Source organism: Mesitornis unicolor, unplaced genomic scaffold (genome assembly GCF_000695765.1).
Source record: "Mesitornis unicolor isolate BGI_N332 unplaced genomic scaffold, ASM69576v1 scaffold14582, whole genome shotgun sequence".
NCBI lineage: Eukaryota > Metazoa > Chordata > Aves > Mesitornithiformes > Mesitornithidae > Mesitornis > Mesitornis unicolor.
The window spans coordinates 2509-24478 of NW_010168611.1; the positions used below are offsets into that span (position 1 = coordinate 2509).

Sequence of the window (21970 nt, forward strand, 5' to 3'; positions counted from 1 at the left end):
AAATAAAATCCCAGTTGTGCCCTTTACATGTATTAAAGTGCATTAAGTTACCATTTTTAAAGCAGGCCAGAAAGTCCCTTTGAAATTGGTCCCTAAGCACTGCAGTAGCATTTGTAGTGGTAAAAGTATCGCACAACAGAAAGCCTGTTTCACACCACCATTGTGAGTACAGTGAAATTCTGTAAATTGTTAGTGAAATATGTATTGAAGCTCAAAAAGGATAAGATGGTAGGAGTACAGAACAGCTCTGTTCTCGTGCTGTGGACAGAGATTACCTGCTGAAGCTATCCCACAGCCAGATACTGGTTTCCATGCACCTAAATACACTCTTTGCAGGCTTCCAGAGTATTTTTCTAGTTGAGATCAGTTGTACATAGGATTCCCTTAATGTTGATGTGCAGTATAGCATTGCTTTCATGGAGGACAGCTCTTTGTTAAAGCTAAAAACACCGATTTAAAAAGGCCCAGCACCCTGCAGCAAGTTTTCTAGTAAAAGGCCAATTTATTCTTCATCATCGTCTTCATAGTAACGATTCCTTTTGATCTGTTCTTCCACAGATAAATCTTCCATATCTTCACCCTCCCAGAAACCAACATCTTGGGATTTGCGGTTCTGGCTGGGAGATGATTCCTTAGCAGTCACGACATTGGCTAAGCTGGGATATTTAGGAGAATTTGGTTCGAGGAACTCTTCGTTTGGAATTCCCTGCTCTTCCATAGTGTGTTCTTCCTCATCCGTCTCTGCATTCACCTGGCCATTTTCTACAAAGTTGTGCTCTACTGTTTTGATACCAGACAACTCCCGTTCTTCCTCTGTGTTTCTCTCTTCAGCATTCAGGCTGTTCCTATTCTCAACCTTCTTTTCCTTCTGCTTTTTCTCTACCACCACCTCTCTCTCCAGTTCCTCACTTCTTTTCAATGCGTCTCTCTCTGCCTTAGACGGAGAAGATGAATTCTCTGGTTTATGGCCTTTAACAGATATTGTTCTAAATGACGCTGCTACTGTAAAGGGACGACTTCTTTCCTTCAGCGAGGAAGACCGTCTTAACTTTTTGAGATCCAGATCCACATCCTCCAGCACATCTGGCTTGGAAATCTCTTCTTCTGGGGGCCATTTGGGTTTGAATACTTTGATGCCCTCATCTAAGGCACTTCCTTGAGTACTTTGGTCAGATGGAGGTGGCCAGGCAATCCGGAGCTTTTTGGTTTCTGCAGGTCTCTCTTCTCTTTCAGGCAAAGCCGAAGCTTTTGCTTCCATACTGGCTGCCAGAACTCCCACTTTTGCAATTGGGGCATCCTCTACTCCTGGGCTTTGCGGACTTTCTGTTGCATTTACACCATGGACAGTTTTCTCTGGGGATTCTTCACACTCAGTTTTGCCTGCCCATAATTCCTTATGTTGTTTGTGCCCAAAGCCTTCATCGTAATTGCCTTTCGATTTGAAGAGCTGATTGAAGTGAGGCTTGCAGTAAATATTCCCACGCAGAGACGCATATGTCCCAAGACTGTGCAGGAAAATACAAAGTCAAATGTTAACATTCTGTGTCTCAGTCACCAAGACGGGTGTATATTTTAGTTATGTTACTGAAGAGATTCAATTTCAGTCTTCCAACATGTTTAGAAAAGACAAGATCACAGCTTTCATGAGTTTGCACGGCCCTCTTTTCAAATGTCAGGCGTTCTTTACAAAGTTGACGTTACATTTTTCCCCACATAAAATTACATTAAGAGTTTAAAAATAGACAGCATCAAGTGCAAAAGCCGCTGGCAGAACTAGGACTGTGTTACCACTCCTACGCTCCTCTCCAGTTCGCTGGATTATGGTTGCTTTCAGCTCAGCTAAGCCTGAACAGCATCTTACTCAGCCGCTGAAGAGGAAAGCTACGCTTCCCAGAGGGCAGCCAAAGGGAACACTGTGTTTACCTGAGTTTACTGTTGCAATAGGAACAGCGGAAACAGCTGATGTGAAACACCTGCTGGTTGGCAAGGAGCCTTTCCATCGGGTACACGGTCTTCTGACACCCAACGCAGGTTTCCTTCATTGGCAACTGAAATTTCTACGGGAAGAAGAGAAAGCTTGTTCACTGGAAAATGAATCAGCTGCTGAGGGACTTGGCTGGGGCTCATGCACAGCTTCCAGAGCTCGCAGAAAAATTGCAGAATTCACTCTCTGCAACTCAATGCTAATTACGGTAGGGTGGGTTAATTATGGTAGGGTGGGTTCTAGGGGGCAGTGAGTGAGGAGGCCATGGCAGGCCCACAGGATCTCTGCGGCTTGACAAGAAAGCCAAGATTTTGCCCCAGTGAATTCCACAGCGGAAGCATCACAAGTTGAGCAATGGCTGAGATGGAACAATGAAAACACGAGAACTCAGTTATAACTTTCACCGAGTCAGTTCCCAAAAAGCTTTCCAACCTATTTCTGCAACCTGAATTTTTCTTTATAGGAAAACGATGAAGAAATATTCAGATTGATTACAGTCAATATGAGACTTACCAAAATTATATTTAAAAAAATAGCATAGAAAAAATAACCTCAAAAAGGTAGAGGACAGGAGGGGAAAGGAGTGGAACAGGCTGCTCAACAGTTTGAAATGATCCATTTTTGCACTCCTCTCAGAGGAGGAAACAGTCTCAGCACAGATGCAGGCAGCAGGAAACACTTTTGACTTCATTTGTAAGCAATTCCAGTTCTGTCGCAAAGAAACTACACTCAGGTTTCAGGACACGCAGCCCTCAAACTTGCTCAAGACTTAAAATGAGGAGGGCTTTGAGGTTAAACAGCTAAAATTGTTTATGTGCTCGCTAAGAGTATTTCCTGAGAATTTAATGTGAGGGTAAACTTCACCGCTAAGGAGCCCCATGTCACTGCTGCGCAGTATGGCAATGATTTCAGATTTTGTTTTATGACAGCATCCAGGAAACAAGTCCATTGTCCATGAAGAAAGGTCACTCGATGCCATTCACTTCTTGGAATTTATTAAGCTTGGCCAATAGGGAAGAGACACTTTAAAGGAAAAATTAACTTCCAGTAGAAAAATTGGCAGTCTCAGGCTGCAGGTTGGTTACAACTGCTGTAGCAACAGGGTAGAAGAGTGCCTAAGCTCCACACCATGGGCCTGCATGGACACACTGACACTGTAGCTTTTCTTTGGCAAAGAATTACCTGCTACAAACTTACTAAAAAGCTTTAAGGAAAAATATGATGGCTAAAGAAAAAACAGGAAGGTCACAGGAAGGCATAAGTACAGCAATTTATTTATAACAGCCTAGAAACAATGGTTAGGCAATGAAAATTACAATATGTGAGGGACAGATTGCTGAAGACAGAGCCAGCTCAAGTCAGTTTGTCACAACCATAAAGTTTGCTGCCAATTTAATTCCAATTTAATAGGTAGTCCAATTTTTTAAAGGCATTGCTTGAAGTTATAGCAGATTAAAGTTGTAATTATGACAGCCTGATCAACAAAAGTTCACAGTTCCTTTTGAAAAGATATCCACAATTTCTAGGTGCTGCCAAAACTGCATATGAATTCTGAATTTTGAGCCACTAAATGCAATCTCAAAAAATTGAGATTCTACCAATGCAAACAAAAATCTATTCATCCATGCTTGCCACAGGGAGCAAGGCAGCAGCAATTTGCTTGCCCATCAGAAAGTAGCTCTCCCAAAAGCCTAATTTTGCAAGATAATACTACAGTGCTGGCACACGCTTCTGCAATGCACATCCTCATCTAAGAAGAAGAACTTACTTGTGTTACATTGAGCCCTATGTCTGATGGAGAGGCGTTTTGGGGTGTGAAGAGAAAGAAATTTCTTTCCAGGCATACTACAAATAGGAACTACAGGAGGAAGGTGAGGCCCAATAAATATTAAATAAAAACAACTTGAGAGAAAGCTGAGAGTTGAGCTCACATTAGAAGGGAGGCAGAAGGCAGGAGTAGAGGGTAGGAACCAAGAACAGGAAACAGAAGCTGGAAGAGACAAATAGGAACCTTACATGAATAAACAGCATAGGGGTTTCTACCTCAGCAATGCAGCATCTACAGCAGTGACAAGGCAGAGCACTAGAATGGTTCTAATCATATAAAGAGACAGCGCAGAGGACCAAGACACACAGCTTGCGTGTCTCTTGTACACTGTAACAGCTTGAGATTACAGAATTGTTACAGGCAGCTCTAATTGCACATGCTGGCATTTACTCTCCAGAACACTAGGAAGCCACATCTCACTGGACTTCGTGAGGTCAGCGCTGTTCCTCCCAAAGATGGGGAAAACAACAAAAGCACAGTTGTTTCCTCAGGAGAGAGCCAGGAAGTCTGTGGCAGCCCAGGGACCAGGCATCCTAACTCCACACTTCACACGTGACCACAAAGTACAGTGTGATCACAATGCTGAGCACTGCCATTTGTGTGTCTAATAAGATTAGCAAATACATTCCTATCCAAGAAGTTCTCCATCTGCTTTATGCTTTATAGCTCCCACTGAAGAAAATATAGCACTAAGGACTGGCTGTTCTGAATGCCAAACTCAGTCCTTGTGGAGGCAGTCACTGCAGTGCCCTCACTAGAAAATTGCTACCTTGGGAACAGCTGGAAGAGGAGGGTGGAAGTGAGACCCAGCCTCCAAAAGGCTCTGAAGAGCAGCATCAGCTCAGTGCCAGTCCTATGAGCACTGACTTCACCAGAGGCACAGAAAAGCCCTGACACGATCCCCTGCTCAAACCCCTTTTCCCACACCAAAGAGACTGCTTGTGTTGCAGGGGCACAGCTCCCAGCAAGCAACTCATACTTGGTGTCTGAAGAGAAACCCAACAGTTTTGAAATGCTTTCCATTCTGAATTAAAGTTCTCCCATGAACACAGTCTGATGAAGACAGATCAGGTACTGACACAGTTACTGCCAGGCCCTTGCTGACCACATTGGTCACATTAAGGCTTTTCACTATTAAATAGAGAAGTTAGTTGGTTTTAACCACCACCAATGTTTGAGAATAAATAGCTGCTTCACCTTCACTGCTTTTGGCAGAGATGCATCTGTCTGGCCAGCTGCTTTAGAACCAAAGCTTTGCTGCTTTGCGCTGACAGGTTTCTGAATTTCTGTCTCATTCTCCAAGGTTTGTCCAACTGAGGGAAGAGAGGAGGAAGAAAAGGCAATTACGATGACATTAAAACCATGGAAAGCTTATGCTCATTAGACCGAGCAGCAATCCTACCAGCTAAGGGCTAGCACGTTTTTTCTTGAACATCTGCTATTAACCTTCTAGATCTAGACATTTAAACAAGATCATTCTGCTTTTCTGATTTACCAGGGAAGTTACATTGACACGTAAAGGAAACTAAAATACAGGGATTCAACATCTAACTTCCAGGAATTGCTTTTCATTTCTGCAAAGTGCCCACACGTGGGCTTGAATTTAGGTGTAAAGCTACGGCAACATGAGAATGTGCTTACATACTGTACTGAATAGGAACTTGTCTATCTCTGGACAACACCAAAGCCACTTGGTAACTGTCCTGCATTAATAAGCACTTCAGCCTAGGGACTGCTGTAGTAGTTGCCAGAGCTATATGTTTAAAGTTAAAAACAGGAGTTACAGATGTCCTAGAATTACAATTGCACATGAACTGCTAAACCCGAAAGAAATTCTTATAAAGTTTGAGTTAGGCATGGGACATTAATAAATACTTCAGCCTAGGGACTGCTGTAGTGGTTGCCACAGCTATAAGTTTAAAGTCCAAATGGTGAGGAAGCTACACTTAAACATGTTCAAGAGCAAACAGGAGTTACACATCTTAGAATTACAATTGCACATGAACTGCTAAACCCGAAAGAAATTCTTATAAAGTTTGAGTTAGGCATGGGACAGATTTTTAGTACAAGACAGGTTTTATCGGGTCAAATTCATCATTTTACAGTGCTTGTCCTCAGCCAAGTGCTTTGCTGGGGCAGGAGAATGTGGGCTTACCATTGCCATCCTCTAGAAGAGCAGGACATTTGTCCTCAGCCAAGTGCTTTGTTGGGGCAGGAGAATGCGGGCTTACCATTGCCATCCTCTAGAAGAGCAGAGTGGGAAGACAAGCTGTTCTCTCCCACAGAAACCTGCAAGAGAATATGGACACATTTGACCCTCTGAAGTCTGAATAATCACGGCCTGAGCAACACCACAGGCAGTTTGATGCTGTAAGTGCTTAAACAGGAAGGGACTGGCCACACTGAGGTGCACGTGAAGCTGGTTTGGTAAGGCACAAGGCAGTCTCCAGCTGACTTCCAAGAGTGTCAGTCCTTGCTGCGAGGTAGACATCCTCCTAATTTCACAGCTCTTGCAATAAAGATCATCTGCCACAGTGTTCACACACACAAATATCCTATTTTTGTTGCCCCAAACACCTGCACCTTGTACTGTTTTATTTCGCTGATGTACCTCCCAGGTTTGCTTACTCAGAAATCCCTTGACACCAAGTGCACACTTCCTGGGAATCTCATGGCTCCCTCCAACATTGGACAAAACTGAGACATTTAAACATTCAGCAAAGACAGAACTTTTGTGAAAAAAGGGAGAAAAAAAATAAATAACAGCTGAATTTGAAAGAAAAAAAAAAGAAAAAAGCTTTTGTAGAACTAGAAGTTTGCTGTTTCCAGATTGGGACAAACATGCTTGGACCTATCCTGTTCTCCATCCTCCTTCTGAAACAGATTCATATTTTAAAATCTCCCCCCAACTATTTAGAAGAGTTGGAGATGAACCAGTTTCAGATATTAAACGTATTAAAGATAAAGCTCTTGATGTATATTTCTTTATTAAACTTGGCACTATTGCTATTCAATCAAGTAGTTGTAAGTAGCTACGCTGAGAAACTAAAGTGCTGTAATAAGATTAACTGCAAATCATCACTAATTCACTTTAATGATTGAAAGGTCCATTGCAAGCGACTGAAGTTTGCAAATTAATGAGTTAATGAGGAAGCAAGTTGCATATATTAACATACTCTGGTCTGCTGAGAAAAATAACTACACCACTGGTGTGCTGGGAAGTGCATCAGCACGTTCTGTGCCTGTTAAGGAGTCACACATGTCTGCCTGCTAAATTAACAGATTCAGTGTGAAAAATGATAGATTTCTTTTGTTTCCTTTTGCCAGAAGATTCCCATTTCTGACATTTACTGCTATTAGTTTTAATGAGGCTTATTTCCAAAGTTTATCATGCCATTTCCAAAGGACAACCTTGTTCTATTCAGGTTTTGTTGCACCTGCACACCTCAAGCAGTAACTTCACAATTCCAGCCAAACACAAGCAATTTTATTCACAACTGCCATTCAACAACAGGGATGTTTTCTGATTTAACAGGTGCTCTATTAATTAACTCACCTTTTAGCAAAAAAGCAGCCTGGACGAGTTGAACACGAAGCTGCTCAGCTGTCAGCGAGGAACAGCTGAAAGCAACAATTTGGCCCCTGCCCAAGGGAGGCTGAAAGCTCTAAAAGCTCTAAAAGCCCTCCTGGCATTAGGCAGCCACGTGTTCAGCATGGCTGGAATACACAGTACCCCAATTATTATTCAGCTACTTTTTATCCTGTCTGCTGTCCCCAGTTTAGGATACAAATGGTTGAGTGTGCTTTATTATCTTGAATTCACACAGTAATTTTGCCTCGATTTCAAGCTGAAGCTCAAAACCAGGAACAAACCCAAACTGGCGTTCTCTGTTACCTTCATCAAAATTCAGCCGCTAAATGCAGAAGAAACAGTGACAAACTCCTTTTACTTGCGTCACACAAAGCTTCTTATGGGATTTTTTTGGTGTGGTTTCTTTTGTTTTATTAAAACAAAAAGAAATCCACAAACAACACAAATACCTAGCTGTGAATCATCTCTTTACAGTTAGGGAAGATGATAGGAAAAAAAATATGTGGCTTCATCATAGTTAGTGGCAGAGTAAGAAAAAACAACAAACAAAACAGAACAAACCTCCCAAAACCATCAGATATTTCAGCCCTAGTCAGCAGAAAATACAATGTTGAAGGGTTCTGCCACACTACAGGCGTGTTGTTACTGAGAAGACACAGGAACTCTCCAAGCAAACTTAAAATTTGTCTCTGCAACAGCTTAAAAAAAGTCTTCCACAGAGATTTGCTAGCATATAATTCAGATACATTTAAAAAATCATTTAAAAAACCCCCAAACAAGCAGGGATTCTGCAGCATGGAGGTTTATCTGTATCAGCTGCTCGTATTTAAGTTCTAGATGGCTCGTGGGACAAGCGCAGGAGCTGTGCTTCCACAGCTACTTCCACCTGAAGTGAAGTCCTTGGCCTTCACCAGCAGGAGCATCTTACCTTCTCCCCATCCTGCCAGGAAATGGAGTCCTCAAGACTGGGTGGCAAATTCTCCTTCTGCTCAGATTTGTAATTCTCGAGTTCACTTTCACTGGCTTGAATCTCATTCTATAGAATAAAGCACTGGAAAGTTGACAGGTTCTTTTCCCCTAGGAAAGCACTTGCTTTCTGCTCTTCTTCAAATCTCTGTTAAAAAACTGGTTTCCTAGTATATACAGTGATAATTAAAGGAAGGGGCACAAAAATCTATACAAAATTAGGAAGTGATACATTCTAAGGAAGAAAAAAGATGGGGCTGTAGAATTTTACCACACTAAACAACCTTTTTCTCTACTTCCAGATTCGATTCCTGTTTAAATGAACTCTCATTTCCCCTGCTCAATCCACATCTTCCTTGTCCAGAAATGTTAATTTTTCTTTAGAGATTATGAGTATTTCAAGACAAGCACTATCTAAAGCACTGTGTAATTGGAAAATACAATTTGACATAGAAGCAAATCCTACCCTTTGTTTCAATACCGGTCAAAAAGCTGATTGTTATTACTGAGATTTTTGCTCTTGACAAACTGACTTGTTTAAGGTTTTCACAGAGGAATCTTTCAGACTTAAAAAAAAGTCAAATCCAGTGAAACCTCGTGTTTCTTTCATTGCCACAGGATACAAGATAACTGGAGAAAGCCTCGTGCCTTTCACAAGGCATCTCCTCTGTAACATGAAAGAGAAACAGCCAAATGCCAGCACCAGCATCTTACTGGATTCTGTAAACAAGTCTGCACAAACCGACCGTATCTAATAGGTATGGAATTGAATGTCAGAATGGTGATGTCTAGATGTCTAAACACGCTGTCCCTCACCTCTCCCTCCCCTTCCTGTGCCACTTGCGATGCCATAGAAATGACTGCTTCTCACCCCTACTCTAACCAACTGTAAAAACGTCTATCAGTTTTAATCCAGCCCTCATTACAACCACAATGCCCTCAAAGTAGCTGTTCCCAAGAGAGATTATGGCTTTCCTTTGTAGTACAGATGTGATACATTTTAAGAGAAGGGAAGTACAAATACCACACTACCATATCAAAAGAGCCTCAGTTGCTTTGTCAGCAGGGAAGGAGAACAACCAAGAGCTACGGCTGCTCCTGGAAGACAGAAGTACTGCGCACGTTGGCCTCAGAAACCATCGTTTGCTCCATCTTAGTGCTGCCCTCATCGATGTGCCAGGCCAAAATCAAAAGAGATTCTGCCAAATGGGGTTTCTGAAGAGCATCAGCCTGGACTGACACCCGGACTGGTACCGCTGAGGATTTGCAAACAAGAGTGTCAGGAGACATCTATGCTAAATCTCTTGCCATATCAGGACATAATTTAGTGGATCAGCTACAACTCTGAGCCACAAACTGGGAAAGGCAATCTAGCAAACTGAGAAACAGGATGCAGAAATCAGCAATTAGCAGTTAATCAGATTGGTTGCACTGGCTGCAATTACTTTCCATTCATGGAGTGAAGTTTACTGGACTTTCCTCCCAAGGGCTGGAGAATTAGACCCACACTGCATCTGAAATTCAGAAATCATTTCAGCTGGGTAGAGACTTTTGCCTCTCTACAGAGATACCCGGGAAGCTTGGACTCTTCCAAAGTTTAATACCATCACTTTTGGCTTTATTTCCAGTGCAAGTTTCCTAACTTAAAAATGCCTTTCCTCTTGAAATTTATTACTCTGGTTAATGAAAGGCATATTTAAGCAACAGAAGTTCCCATCATTAAGCAAAAGTATCAGACAGTTCCAACAAATGTACTCAAGCACTTTTTAACAAAAGCTTAGGTTCATGGCATCTCTTCAGCTGTAATACTTTACCATGATTCATTAATTGCTCATTTCCTGATCAAATATCTGCAAAATTGGCATGAGTTCATTCACTACAAGAGTCTAATTGGATTCAGATAATGGGTGAGAAGACTTGAAGGGAGGTGAAAAGCAAAAGGGAGGAAAACTGACTGGAGATCCCAAAGCTGCAGACCAGGAAATCCCGGTTCTAAGCACTGTTTGACATTGAAAGTTGCTCCATCTTACTGTGCCTCAGTTTCCCCTAGTTTATAGCTAATGTACAATACAGAACTGAGTTTGTTTTTTAAAAAGACAACAACAAGCAGCATGCAGAGAGCTACAAACATGCAGAAAGAAAAAGAATGCCAGCTATGTTTCAGAAGGACCTCAGTCAGGGTGCCAGCAATTAATTCCTTGGAAAACTTTCAAGATTATTCCAGAAAGATGCGAATACTTATTTCTTCCTGCAGTATGTAGAGGCAGCTCTTCATTAGAAATGACTCCTATGGGCACAAAGTTATTTTCAAAAAGAAGATGGTATTATCTTCAAAAAGTCTGTTCTCCATAAGATCTTCTTTCCAGTCTCAGCTTGGGACAAAAATTCACTTCTACACAAGCAGAAGAACAGACTTACCGTAGAAATGAGGCTTGTGGAGCTGCCCTGCTTGGACACAGCTGCCTGATACTTCGCCAGCCTGTCCTTTATGGAAGTTTCTGTCAGGCGAGGCATGTCCAGGCTTTTCTTGGGCTCTGCCTTATCCGGGCTGAGCGCTGGACTGGTATCTACAAGATGCCCTGGAAAAAGAAGTACACGTAACTTTCAGGAACACTAGTAGAGCTGCCTACACAAAGATTTATGCCCCATTACTTGCCATCCCTCTTTCATTTTTGCTGTCAGATGCTAGCCAAATAGGTTTAAAAAGCCAACTCCTGTGACTGCTCTGCCATGTCAGGTCAGGTCTTCAGTAACAGCTTAACTGTTCAATAAAGAATGATTAAAAAAATGACTTTTCACTAGCTAGTGGCCCTGAATGACTGAAGGGTTGTAGGAGTCATTAAGGTCCTTCTTGGGACAATAAACACATGTTGGTAGGTCTTGCCAGTCTCTCCAGTATTTCTCAAATAAGGACACAACGTACATCAATGAGTAGCAAAATACAGTATTAGCCACAGGCTGAAAACACAGAAGATTATAGAGCTTTCCTTGTTATAAAAAAGAGTCTCCAAACATATGAACAAGACATAATTTTGCCCAAGTCACAAAGCTAGCTGTAGTTACCTGTGTCTGGACAAGGTAGGAGGGATGAGAACTAAAGCAAGAAGGAAGACGACACATTGTCTCACTGGCTGTTCACTACTTTATAATTTAGTCTGACTATTTAAAAGTAGTTCTAGGATTAAGACACAGGGGAAATGGGTTCCATTCCTCAACTTGCTAAGTTATCTTGTTTGCAAGGGTTTCCTCTGCTTAAAGACATAACAGTTTAAAATTCACAGCAAGACTGAATTCAGTGCGGTGCTCGCATGGACTTTACAGATGGAAGATGGCTGCACTTCCTTCCATTTCTGAAAGGCAAAAGTTATTTCTATTACGTTGTGTAAAGTGGTCTTATTTTATAAGCTAAACACAAACCAGGAGGTTCACTGACCTGATGTATTATGGCTTTTCTCTCCTTGGCCCACATCAAAGTCCTCCGAAGAGACGCTGTTATCAGAAATCCTCCTGCCGACTGCTGTCTTCCTCTGGTCTCTGGGGACCTGTTAGAGACAAACCCCACCTCTCAGCTGCCTGCACAAACAAAGATTGCTGCGTATAATCCTTTAAGATGCACAGGTGTCACTAGCAAATCTGCTTTACTGGAATAAACAAGTCTAGCAGGTGACATCTTAGTTAACCAACATAAAGTTTGATCACAGAATACCTGACCCTCTTTCACCTGGTAAACACTTTCTTGACGAGGTCAGTAGAAGCCTTTGACTCGTTATCTTTGTTGGAAAGTCAGAGAACCACAAAGATGAGATTTTTAAGCATTAATCACTGCAAATACAACGCTTTAATCTAGATTTTTGCATTTTATACAATTTCTTTTGAAGCTAATGTTCAAGGTCATTTTATGAAGATTTAAAATCCAATAAAGGATGAAAGGAGCGAGCTATCAAAAAATCTGCATTGATTTTTAGCAACAGAAAGAAGAATACATACAACTTAAGATATTTTTTTCAGCAATTTGTTTTGATTTGGATAATCATGTTTTTGGTATGAAATAATTCCCTAATTGGGTCTGATGAGGCTGAAGCTTAAGCATGAGAGTGTTAGAGATAAATATTCTCAGATATCCAGGATAATCACTATCTGCAAGGCTGCAGTGCTGGACAGGGTGTTTTGTAGCATCACCACACAGATGCTCTGGCTGGCTCCATCAGATCTGACACTCATTTGTTGAGACCAACTCCCCAAAATCTAATGCTCAATAAAAGAAATTGTGAGAAGAAATATCAGCAGCTTTGAGAAATGCTCACGGAGTGCTGAGTTCAGTTTGATTTCATCAATTAGGATGTTTTCACAGCTGAAAGTCGCTGTGTAAAATACCAGAAAGTGATGGATCTTTGTTCCCTCCCTAGGAAGAGTTAAATCCCAGAGCCGGTTGGAAATGAAGATTGAGGCTACTGTAGGAAAAAAGGCAGGTTTGGCAAGATGCTCCAACCACACATTCTCCTTCACCCACCCCCCAGCTCCCAGCAAGTTTCTTATTTGCTGGTCACCAAAAAATGCTCATGGAGTGCTGAGTTCAGTTTGATTTCATCAAGATAGGATGTTTTCACAGCTGAAAGTCGCTGTGTAAAATACCAGAAAGTGATGGATCTTTGTTCCCTCCCTAGGAAGAGTTAAATCCCAGAGCCGGTTGGAAATGAAGATTGAGGCTACTGTAGGAAAAAAGGCAGGTTTGGCAAGATGCTCCAACCACACATTCTCCTTCACCCACCCCCCAGCTCCCAGCAAGTTTCTTATTTGCTGGTCACCAAACCGAAGGAAATTCCAAAGTTTTATTTTAACAGAAGTGCACTGTAAGATAATCACTGTGAAAAATCGGGCTGTTTTGGCATACAAGACAGCAACTTTACCAGGAAAGGAAAACGCAGCTGGAAAACCTCTTTTTTTTCCATTAGTATGGGAAATATTTTCTATTTCTGTGGTTTCAGACTTTGGTAACGTTTCTTACTGGAAAAAAGCTTAGCTATGACAAGTCTTTTCCTTCCATTGACTGTGGTGATAGGTTCAGTTTGGGAGTGTCTGCATGCCTGCAGGGACTTGCAGACTCCTCACTCTGTGCAAACTATCCTAAATTATTCTTATTCAGCCTATGTCCACTTCAGTGTCACCTCCAGCCCACAAGCCTGGGGTTCTTACAACTCAGAAATTTGCTGTTCAAAGAGTCTAGTATACAAAGAAGACATTATAGGCAGGATGCACTTGAAGACAAGATCTTTTGAGGATGCAGAAGAGAAAATATGTTTATTAGCCCACTTGAAACCCCTGTTTTAACACTGCCCTGGGTTTGGTTTGGTTCAACTTTTCTGTAGGTAAGTTGGGTAACACAGGTAGCCTAGATCTTGAGAGTAAAAATGCAAACCACACAACACAAAAGCTTTAGTTACGAGTTCAGAGACATTCCTGTACGCATCTCAGCACTAAAACCTACAAACAGAAAGTCAATGTCACACAGATTTTACATCAACAGTTTTATATTGGGGGGGGGGGGAAGCAAAGTAATAGAAAAAAAACCCTTATCAAAGGGAAGATTAGGGACTTTCTCTATTACAATTAATAGACTGATCAACCACAAGTAATTAGGGTGATTATGGCTCATGGAAGGTAACACCTTTCCCATGAAGGAATCCCCGACTCCCAGCCTTCTGCAGGTGCCACTCAGTTCCCTTCTCAGTCCCAGCTGGGCCACAATTCCCAGGCCACAGCTTCTGCTCCTTGCAAAATGAGATAAAATATTGCTCACGTCTGGAAAGCCCCAAGGTTCCAAGACAAAAGAGTTAACACACAGGCTGAGTTAACAGCATTTCGCCTGCGGCACACAGAGGTGTTGGGCAAAAGACCAAATCAAAGTTACACCTATTTCATTACACACCAACTGTGTCAAATGTGACCCTGCACATAAGGTGAGCCTCACAAGACGCTAAGTTTTTGCCTTAAAGGAAAAAAACCACACAAACCAGCTTGGAGACAACGTTTGAAGAGGTACTGCAGATCTGCTTGCTCTGTCTTTTCTTCTGATCTTCCTTGTGTTTGCTTTTGCTATCACTTACAGGAAGAATTCTTTGAAATTGAGAAGAGACCTGATGTTCAGTCTTGGCTTAGTGCTGAACCCATCCAGACTGACATGCCTGCCTCTAAGGTGCTTGGAGCATTGTTTTCCATGAAGATGCAATAAAAAAGTTCTGCCTTGTATCTGAATCACAGAAGACAGCGCAAGATTTGAATGAATACATTAATAAAGTAGGAGGTTTTGCTTGTAACCCTGAAAATGCAAATAGTTTGTTTACAATGAGTGACTGAGTCATGAAATCCAGGCTCTAATCTGGATTCCTGCCACAAACTTGCCCAGCAACCAGGCAAGTGGTTTCATCTTTACAGCCACGAAGTTACAGCCATGCTGCCACTCAACTTACACAGATGTTTTGGCAGCAAACCTCTGACAGCGCTTATACCTTCAGACTGAAGTAAATACCAAGGAAAACTGCCATCTCTCAGCTGAAGCCTTGCTTGCACTTAAACCAGGGGTTTATCCACAAACACTTCAGGTAAAACAGAAATGGAAGGGGTAATTGCAGAGCTCAGTTACCCAAACTTACCCCACTGCTGTAGTTGCTGCCTACCTTAGTGAAAAAGCTCTGTGGCCCCATAGTGCTTAACTCTCCTCATTGTACGTGAGTGCATGACATCATCCTGCAGCCCTCAGATAAATTCCCAGAAATCTTACAACAGTGCTTTCTAATTACAAAGACATCCCCTCCCCCCTATATGCTTAAGCTTTAAAGAACTTTGTGCCTTCTCCTTTCCAAAATTAAAAAGTAACCAGATGAACTGGGAATAGGAACATAATTTGAACCTAACCTAAATAGTTTCCTACCTACTGTATGGTATGTACTGTGTTCAGTCGGGTTTCAACAATATTTGAATTACTAAGCTTGACAGAAATATCAGTTCCAGATTCAGTCAGCTCCAAAACAATTTATTCTCCAGGCTAAGATAAAGTTACTTGAAACCCATCTGCAAAACGGTGCTTTCCTGTGGAATCCCGACTGATTAATCCTACAGCAAGAGTTCAGGGAAGTGTTATCGGGCAATCACCCTCCACACAGACTGATGGGATGGGCAGCTCCTACGGAATGACAAAGACTACAAAAATCCAAGTTGGGAAATTACCAGATCCAGACCCAAAACTCACTGCAACACAGAGGCGCTCCTCTGAAGCCCTTAATTGTTGTTACCTATTTAAACAGCTTTTGGACAAAACGTGTTTGTTTTACCTAATACTGCAAGAAAACCACCCACAGGAAAACAAAGCCAGAAGTATAGGAAACTATGAGAAAACTGGAAAATCCACCAGCATCAAGGCCCCAGGACTGTGTTGCAAGTCCCCAGCATATGCAACTCATTTTCTAGTTAAGCAATTCTCCCCCGGGACACACAGTCTGCAGTCCACATGCAGGATCAGATTTCATGAGCAGTTGTAGGAAAATGCAAGCCCTGTGCATTTGCAAGTCAAAACTAGCGAAGGCAGGAGCTTGGCTGCCATCTCTGTTTATTTCCCCCCCCCATAAGGATTTTTTTTTTTTGCCGATAAGAAACATTTGTTCAGACACAAAGATGAGAGAACAGCAGGGAAAAGATGGGAGTATTTCACAGTACTTACAGAGATATCTCTATATGTGCACATGTGTGACTCACATACTGATATGTACATAAAAAACCCTCCTAACTCTGGCAGTATTTCCATCTCAACTGCAACCGCCCGAGATTCCTGAGCTCACTTCAAACAGTTACTTTTTCTTTTATATATATATAAAAATACATACATACATACTTTTACACAATTCATATTTACGTAACTCATCTTAATCTTCAAAGATATAAACAATCTCAACTTGCTTTAAAAAAAAAAATCTTAATAAATTCCATACTTATTTCTCCTCTCTTAAATTGTGCCCCCTTCACAAGCAAACTAACTTTACGGCTCCCACGAGCAACCACAAATAGCCACAACTCCAAGCACTCTGCACATATTTGTACAGCTGAAATAGGTTATTAACACCAGCTACCTTATGTCTCAACTAAAACAATGACTACGATCATTTGCAGAGTCAATCGTTTGGAGCCACTCCCTCCGGGGACTTTTCCTGATGCCCAAGAGGCAGCAGAGTTTTAGTTTCTCTTAGGATATGAAGGGACAGATCCTTACCTTGCTCTGAGCCGCTTCCCCCTTTTCAAACATCATCTTGAGTTTGTTCAGAGGAACGCTGTATTTCTCGATCTTCCCCGAAGAGTCCGTGTTTTCGCTGGCTTCAGGCTTTTCCACCTCTCTGCACTCTCGCAGACAGTTTTCCATTTTCCCACTGTCCGCCAAGTGGCTTTTGGACTTTCCGCTGTCACCGCCGGGACACTGCAGCTGGCCAGGGGTGCCCGACGGGGCCTGGGTGTCAGATGTGGCACCAGCCCCGGGGCTTCGCTCTGCGTCCGGGGAAGAAGCGCTGCTGCTCCCGGTTCCAAGCCCGGGGCTGGAGACCTTGTGCCTCACCTCAGCACAGCTGCTTCGCAGCGTTTCCTTCCGAGACTCCACTCCCAGTGCTGGATTCTCCCACTTCTTCTTTAGCACGCTCAGATTCCCCCTTTTAAAATGAGGGGGAAGATTTTCTGCGTTCTACAAAGAACAAGAAGTTAATTCCAGTTATATGCCTGATGAAGCACTAAAGCACTTCCTTTCTATGCGAAAGGAAGTTAAAGGCTCAGCACTGAGCTCAGCTCTCTGCTCTTTCAGACAGCTGTGAATAGTTACAACTGTGCCACATGGAGAAAGCATCCAGGATAGGAAAGGAAAGGAAGGAGGGGGGAAAAGAGAAAAGTCAGGAGCTAAGGCAGGAAGTGAGCAAACAGGATGGCCTTATAAGGAAAAAGGGAGTCGAGCTCTAATGAGTTAAATGACACACAAAAGGCTTGAATCCACACATGAAGGAAAAGGGACCAAAATCCACCCAAGGAGGCTCTCTAGTCCTAGAGCGAGCAGACACCAGCAGAAGCAGCTGTAGGAGATGGGTGGCGATGCCTTCCAGCTGGTTCAGAAGACAACAATTAGTAGACCTTCCAAAAAGCAACCTAGTAGCTTCAGAAACCACCACTTTTTTGGTGTTACGTATTTCTGCTAACCGTTAACAGCAGCGTTTTGGTGCCAAGAGACCCGTCTTCAGTATTCTATACCATGCAGCGTAAAGCTGAAGCTGAGCACTGACAACCGATGTCTTTTTGCTCCCATTTACAAATACCAGATCATTTGCTGGAATTTTCCTTCTCTTTCACTCCCCAGCATCGAAAGCTCTCGGCAGGAAACATGCACACAAGTCCCAAGCACTGCCTTACCACTGCGAGTTGGTAACACACGGAGCAGTACTCCTCGTATTCAAGTGCTTTTCACACTGGTTTTACTTTCAAGTAGTAACCTCCCCCCAGAGCCACAGACCAGCCCATGTTTGATTCATTCAAGTCCAATACCTGCCACCACTGCATTTTTGCTGTCACTCCTCTATGGAGACCACTATGTATCAAACTCATTGCAAGTGGAACAGGTCTGCAAGGCTTACAGGAATTAAACAGGATTAGCAGCTATATTAGGATTTAAGTCTCTCACCCTATTACTCTTCTGGTCACATTTTGAACGCTGCTTTGCAAATTAACTTGAATCCACCTAGACTTCAGAAAAAGATCAGCTTGCTGACTGGGTTTAAAAGAAATTACTAAGGTTTTAAGGGAAATGTTGTAATAAAAGTACTAAAAATTGTGCAGCAGGTTTCTACAGGGACACCTCTGGACCCGGCGCCTGTGAAGTCCCGGCACAGCTCATAACACAACTCAGGGGCAAATGTGAGGCGGTAACAGAGCCAAAAAGGATGGCTCTCCCTCAGCCAGGGGCATTTGAACTCTGTGAGCCCCTTCAGACAAGATCCCCCTTAGTGGGGTCTCCAGCTATCAAAGACACACATGATAGATTTCTGAGAGGCTGGTTTTAAGCAGAGTTTTAAATGTAGTGAAGAAAGGAAGAGGTACCACACAACTGCCTACAGCTAAGAACAAAGAGGAGGATATTCACGTGTTGTGGTTAACTCGCTTTGCCTTTTGCTTAGGAGCGAATTGGTGATTCAGCACAGAGCTTTGGGCAAGGCACTTGATTTCCTTTCATTCACACTGGGAAAGGGTAAGGGGAAGGAGTCAAAAGCAAACACTATGTCTAAGCCAAGTTTTCCATAGGACACACAGCAGCAACTTTGATATTCCACAAATCAACTGTCCCAGAAACACTGCATGTAGGTGACCTGTTCTGATTGCAGGCTGTTGCCTATTGCCTAGGAAGCAAATACTTACACTTCTTCTTTTCTCAGCAGTTGCTTCTTCAGCTGCTTTCTGATACCTTTGGGAAAGAGAGAGAAAAAAACCACAGCCAGTTTTTATACAGAACACTGAATGCTCCTGAAGGCAGCTGAGTTTTTTCCCCACTGAGGATTCTCTGCACTTCCCAGACCTATCAAATAAAACTCAGAGGCTGCAGAAATAGTAGAAAATAGTACCAGAACAATGCAAAGCAATAGAAACATTTTAAGCCATTTAGTTTACAATAAGAGCACGCATTAATATTTCTCATTTCCCAAGCACTCTGATTCTCAAACACAGACAGTTTACCTTGGAATAGCTGTATTGTTTCCGCCACCCAGCTGTCTGCTGTGCCCCCTTGCAGGAATAACTCGGCTATTTATACAGCAGCTGCTGAACCGTAACAAATTACAGCTTGGCATACGCAGAAAATCTACATAAGTGCCAGTTTATTTTACTATGCTGGGTTGTAAACTGCACCAATTCAGCAGTTGCTTCAGGAGCAGCTGAACCATCCCAGCAGTGGAAACAGTAATCACAGCCCTCTGAAGATAAGCCACCCTGGATCATGAATCAAAGTCCCTTAAGAAGCTACAGAAAACCCCCAGCAATCTGCACATCCAAGCCAGGAGCACACAGACAGTGCCGAGGTGACTGCACTTTGCTTTTGAAATGCACAAATGAGTCAGACGTGACAAATTTTGTAAGTAAAGCTCTGCTTTTCAAAGAGAAGAAACGTCACCCAACATCTGCTTGGGCATATGATGCTTCCACCTTCCTGATCTGTGGAATTCCACTTTTGGTACAACTGTGAATATGTTCCAGGCAGTAAATGAGACACTAATATCATAATAATAATCAGCTTCAGACTGTAACTAATTGCTGGTATCAAACCAACAACTAATGTGTATCACAGGCCCAGTTACTTCTAATTAGAAATTCTTACGTGCAGATACCTGCTCTATTATTTTTTTCTTTACAACAACTCAGTTTCTCCTGCTGTGAATGGTGTGCTCCTATGTCAAGTTCTCCTCTTGTTACACCAGAGAGTAGACAGTGGTTTAGAAAAATTATGCTCCTCACTCTAAGTGTCGGCATCGGCAAAGCCAGCGAGCAGAACTGTGTTTTTCCAAGGAACTGACACTGCTTATGTAGAGGGACCCTACTTGATTAAGGAACAGCAGTTTGGATTACTTCCAGTAAGCCCTTTTCACAGGATTATCAACATTTAGCAAGATGACCAGGCTCTGTAATCAAGCTTCAATGAGTGAATAAATTACCTTAACAGGAGTGGTCAAAGCAAGCAGCTTCTCCCTAGGACAGAGTCCTTAAAGAGTAACTCAAAGAGCTGTGTTTGCGTAAAGTCCAGATTGCAATTATCCCTCCCCTATAGACTCCATAAAATTTCTCTCACACTCAAGGTTTAAATACTCCAAAACCTTGCTACACTATTAATGCAATAACCTGGGAGACTTGGTTGCCCAAATCCAAGCTGCAGTCTATAGATTTCCTTAAGGAAATAAAAGCTTTTCCAGTGAACATGCATAGGCTACCACCACTCAGCTTTCTCAGTGTATCAAGTATTACTTTACGATTTGACTGTAACCCATCATCCATCTCTCGGATAAAAGGGAAGGGTAATATTCCTTTTCTATGCAAGTTTTGTGAGACATCTGGAAGGGGACATCTGTGAAGAGCACAGCTACTGTGAAATTCTCTGACACTCTTACTAAGAGGTTACACCTATCACCTGTGGTTGACAGAATTACCATTTCTAACTGGTCTTCAATTAACTGATGAAGTGTTACAGCTCCTTTCTGTGGTACCAGGCAGGAAATACCATGTTAACAGAGAAACCTATGGAGTTCATGCATAAGCAGTTAAACGCCTTTTCTGATGAAGTAAAACCCCAGGGGCAATAGCCACCTACATTACAGTACTCTGCCCCCACAAACAACTTGTACTTTGGCAGAAAACGTTCTACCTTATTTTCTGACAGCAGAAAGAAGATACTATTATTCTGACTGCTGAAACAACACAATGTCAGCAAGTAGAAAAACTTTTGCCAGCACATTTTAAACCAGAAACTTAAATGCCTACAGAGCTGTATTATTTTTAAGCAGCAAAGCAACTGTCAGTGAAGCAGTGATCGTTCAAGGTATGAGCTGCCAACCTACACACACAGCTTGTGTTCAGCAGCCTCACGGCACTTACTTGGAGAACCTCTCCGCAAGAGCTGATGATTTGTTCTTGTTGACCAGAGAAAGCTCCTTCGCAGTGATTTTTAAAGACTGTGAACTCCATTGTCTCCTATTAAATGGGGAAGGCTCCATCTTAGCACCACAAATACCTGCTCGGGAAGAAAGTACAGCATCAGTCAATGTGAATTATGGGAGCAGAAAAGCAGTGTCACAACGTGGTTCAGTCCTAAGTCACCACTCAGGTGCTCCCTGCGTAGCAGCACCACCAAACTCTGATCATTGAGGATTTTGTCCATCATCTGACTTTAAAAAAAGACATCAGATTACAGTTATAATTTCCTCTGCAGATGCCACTGAGATGATGCCCTTGGTAAAACACCAGTCACAATGAAAGGGGGGAGAGATAAACCATGAGCCAGCACAGGAGTAAGACACAAGCTGTGATTGAATGTGAATTTCTGCATTTCCTACACACATGGGCTCCAGGAAGCCCTAATATTCCCCCTCTTGTTCTGGTTTCTAAACCAAATATGCTGGCATTTATGTAAGAAGGCTCAAGTTATGAAACCTAAGAGGATGTAATTCCTGTGCAAACATTTTTCATTCACTCTCGTGGTGTTCATTCTTAGCGCAGCAGCAGTTTCCTCTGAGTTGAGACAAGTCTTCTGTTGACAGAGGCAGCTGTAAACCTCATGTTGCAATAGCTATCAGTTACCTAAAGGAACAGTTTCAACTCCCCTGTCCTGCTGTAAACGGGAAGAGACTTTGCACAGCTTCTCACCGCTGAAGCCAACCAGACTATATCAGATTTTTTTTTTTTTTACATACTTAGTTTTCCTTTGTGGAGGAGGAAAGGAGGGGAGATTACTGTAAAAAGTTCTCCGATAAGACAAAAATAAAGCTTGTAGGACAACGCCTTTCCTTTTTTCCTCTTTTCTTTTATCCCTGGTCTCATGTCACAC

General features: G+C 42.4%; 1 protein-coding gene across 1 annotated transcript; it reads right to left on the minus strand.

Annotated features, from left to right (window-relative positions):
* Positions 1-502: 502 nt before the first annotated feature.
* Positions 503-21140, minus strand: LIMA1 (LIM domain and actin binding 1). Its single transcript, XM_010179077.1, has 10 exons — positions 21022-21140; positions 18802-18847; positions 16631-17089; positions 11804-11912; positions 10789-10949; positions 8333-8440; positions 6044-6101; positions 5010-5125; positions 1924-2057; positions 503-1505 (listed from the first exon to the last, which is right to left on the minus strand). The coding sequence occupies exons 1-10, from the start codon at positions 21138-21140 to the stop codon at positions 503-505; spliced, it is 2313 nt and encodes a 770-aa protein (XP_010177379.1).
* Between the last annotated feature and the right edge of the window lie 830 nt (positions 21141-21970).